At 47.7% G+C, this 2,687-nt stretch overlaps 1 protein-coding gene across 1 annotated transcript; it reads left to right on the forward strand.

The window, feature by feature from the left end:
• Positions 1 to 1,362: 1,362 nt before the first annotated feature.
• Positions 1,363 to 2,079, forward strand: LOC144327885 (uncharacterized). The gene has a single exon (XM_077929522.1). It carries the CDS (start codon positions 1,465 to 1,467, stop codon positions 2,077 to 2,079), a length of 615 nt encoding a protein of 204 aa, XP_077785648.1. The 5' UTR covers positions 1,363 to 1,464.
• Positions 2,080 to 2,687: the final 608 nt, after the last annotated feature.

Consider the following 2,687-nt stretch of genomic DNA (forward strand, 5'->3'; position numbering starts at 1 on the left):
AGGCCCTCCTGTCTTCCACTGCCTCCCGCAGTTTGGTCAAACTCATGCTGGTAGCTTCCAGAACACTGTCCCACCATCTCGTCCTCCGTCGTCCCCTTCTCCTTGTGCCCTCCATCTTTCCCAGCATCAGGGTCTTTTCCAGGGAGTCTTCTCTTCTCATGAGGTGGCCAAAGTCTTGGAGCCTCAGCTTCACGATGTGTCCTTCCAATGAGCACTCAGGGCTGATTTCCTTCAGAATGGAGAGGTTTGATCTTCTTGCAGTCCATGGGACTCTCAAGAGTCTCCTCCAGCACCATAATTCAAAAGTACCCATTCTTCGGCGATCAGCCTTCTTTATGGTCCAGCTCTCACTTCCATACATCACGGCTGGGAAAACCATAGCTTGAACTATACGGACCTTTGTTGGCAAGGTGATGTCTCTGGCAGGATGATACCTCATAGCAAATCAGGGAGCCCATGGTCCATCTAGTCAAGGATCGACTCTGCTGGTGAGCAGCAGCTCTCTGTGGTCTCCAGTGAAAAGAGAGTCTCTTTCCCAGCTCTGCTTCCTGCAGAGTCTTGGGCCACTGGCATGCAGAGGTCCTGCTCCTGAAAGGCTTTGCCATATAGAAACACCAGCTCCTTCATCTCTGCCTTGGATGTGAAATTACTGTCAGGTCCTCTTCTCAGTGAGGCCAGTTTCATGTATGCAAGGATCCAACCTGACTACAAGACTGGTAAGAAGCAGCTGAAGGGAAACTTACAGGCTCCATGTAAGGTTCAAGGAGGGTTCCAGCATGTACAGTAAAATAATGGGTTGAATAAGGTTGCATTTCAAGGCACGTGGTCAGAGGAGAGATAGTGGGGTGAAAGCAGCTGGTCGGGTAGAGAATGAACAGCTAACATGGCATAGTTTTAGCCTTCGTGACATTTTCTGTGAAGGCAATTTCCTGAGCCAAGCTTGTTGAATGGTTTGTACAGTGGTACCTCGCAAGATGAATGCCGCGCAGGACGAAAAACCTGCAGGACGAAAGAGTTTTTCGTTTTTTGAGTTGCTTCGCAAGACGAATTTCCCTATGGGCTTGCTTCGCAAGACGAAAATGTCTTGCAACTTTGTTTCCTTTTTCTTAAAACCGTTAATACCCAGGGTGCATTGCTTGAAGAAGTGCAGTTGCGACTTGACTTCGAGGAGCAACTCATAGCACGTGGTGTGGTAGCCTTTTTTGAAGTTTTTGAAGATTTTGGTGATTTTTGAAGCTTTTCCAAAACTTCTTTTGCAGCCATTTGGTAAGTTAAACTTTTAAAACTTTTTTTGGGGTTTTTGGGTTGGGGTGTTTGGAATTCAAGGACTTGGTGTTGAGAAGGGGTTTGCAAGAATCTGGAAGCTTGTGTGTTTTCTGGGAGGTTTGGTGCTTTTGAATTTTTTGGCTGTGAAGCACTGATGATTATTTTTTTGGGGTTTGCGAAGGTAGGAGCTGTGCTGCCATGGGGCCCAAGAAGACTGCTGCTGCAGAGGCTGGCGAGAGGAAGAAGGAGAAGGTGACGCTGGAAATGAAGAAGGAGATCATCCGGAAGCACGACGGTGGAATGTGTGTGACGGACCTCGCCAGGGAGTACAGGAGGAATCCATCGACCATCGGGACCATCCTGAAGATGAGGGAGAAGATCCTTGCAACTGATGCAGCCAAGGGAGTCACCAGGATCGTGAAGAACCGCCCAGCTGTTCTGGAGGAGGTGGAGAAGTTGCTGGTGGAGGAGCACGACCACGAGCTGACCACCCAGGAGCTGGTCGAACTGCAGGCAGAGGCTGCGCAGGAGCAGGCCTCGCTGGAAGAGGAGGAAGCAACTGAGGAACGGCTGTCCTCCAAAGAACTGAAGGACATTTGCCAGAAGTGGAAAGATGTGCAGGCTTTTGCACAGCGGCACCACCCTGACAAGGACCTGACATGTGACCTTGCGAACACTTTTGATACAAGGGTCATGTCATCTTTCAGGGAGGTGCTGAAAAGGCGGATGAAGCAGCAGACCATGGACAGGTTCTTCAGCAAGAAGCAAAGAGTGGAAGAAGAACCTTCTTCGAGTTGTCCACCAGAGTCTTAGAAAATGTATGTACAGTACACTTTGGTTATTTTTAAATGCTTTTCTGTCATGTTTAGAAACTTAAATTATTGTTCCTTCACTTTTTGAAATGCTCTTTACAGTATGTGTGACTTTAAAGAGCACTTAATAAACTCTTTTTGTACCAAATTTGGCTTTGTTTGGACTTTTTTTGACCATAGGAATGCATTAATTGATTTTCAATGCATTCCTATGGGAAACCGTGCTTCGCAAGACGAAAAATTCGCTAGACGAAAAAACTCGCGGAACGAATTAATTTCGTCTTGCGAGGCACCACTGTACTCGTGTGGTCTGTTCGTAGTTCTTTGAGCTGTATTGACCAGTCCAGCACAGTGGGAGGCAGGGGGATAACCTCGTCTAGTGAGGTCTCACTCTGAACTCTCTTGCTCACTTCTTTTTGGGGAAAAAACTGGTGATTTTGCTTTGCCTCCTTCGATGCTCCGTAGAGCTATGAGGCAAGGTTAGCGTGACTCCCAGGTCCTTACAGTTCTTCCTGGTGAGGACCATAGTAGATATAGAGCATGGAGTAATTGACTATCAGCAGTTCTCTGATGTCTCTCTGCTCCGGGGTGTGTGTGTGTGTGTGTGTG

The sequence above is a fragment of the Podarcis muralis genome, chromosome 5 (genome assembly GCF_964188315.1).
Source record: "Podarcis muralis chromosome 5, rPodMur119.hap1.1, whole genome shotgun sequence".
Classification (NCBI taxonomy): Eukaryota; Metazoa; Chordata; class Lepidosauria; order Squamata; family Lacertidae; genus Podarcis; species Podarcis muralis.

Excerpts from the sequence above, each read along its gene's own strand:
- LOC144327885 (XM_077929522.1), top strand. The coding sequence starts at position 1,465 with ATGGGGCCCAAGAAGACTGCTGCTGCAGAGGCTGGCGAGAGGAAGAAG.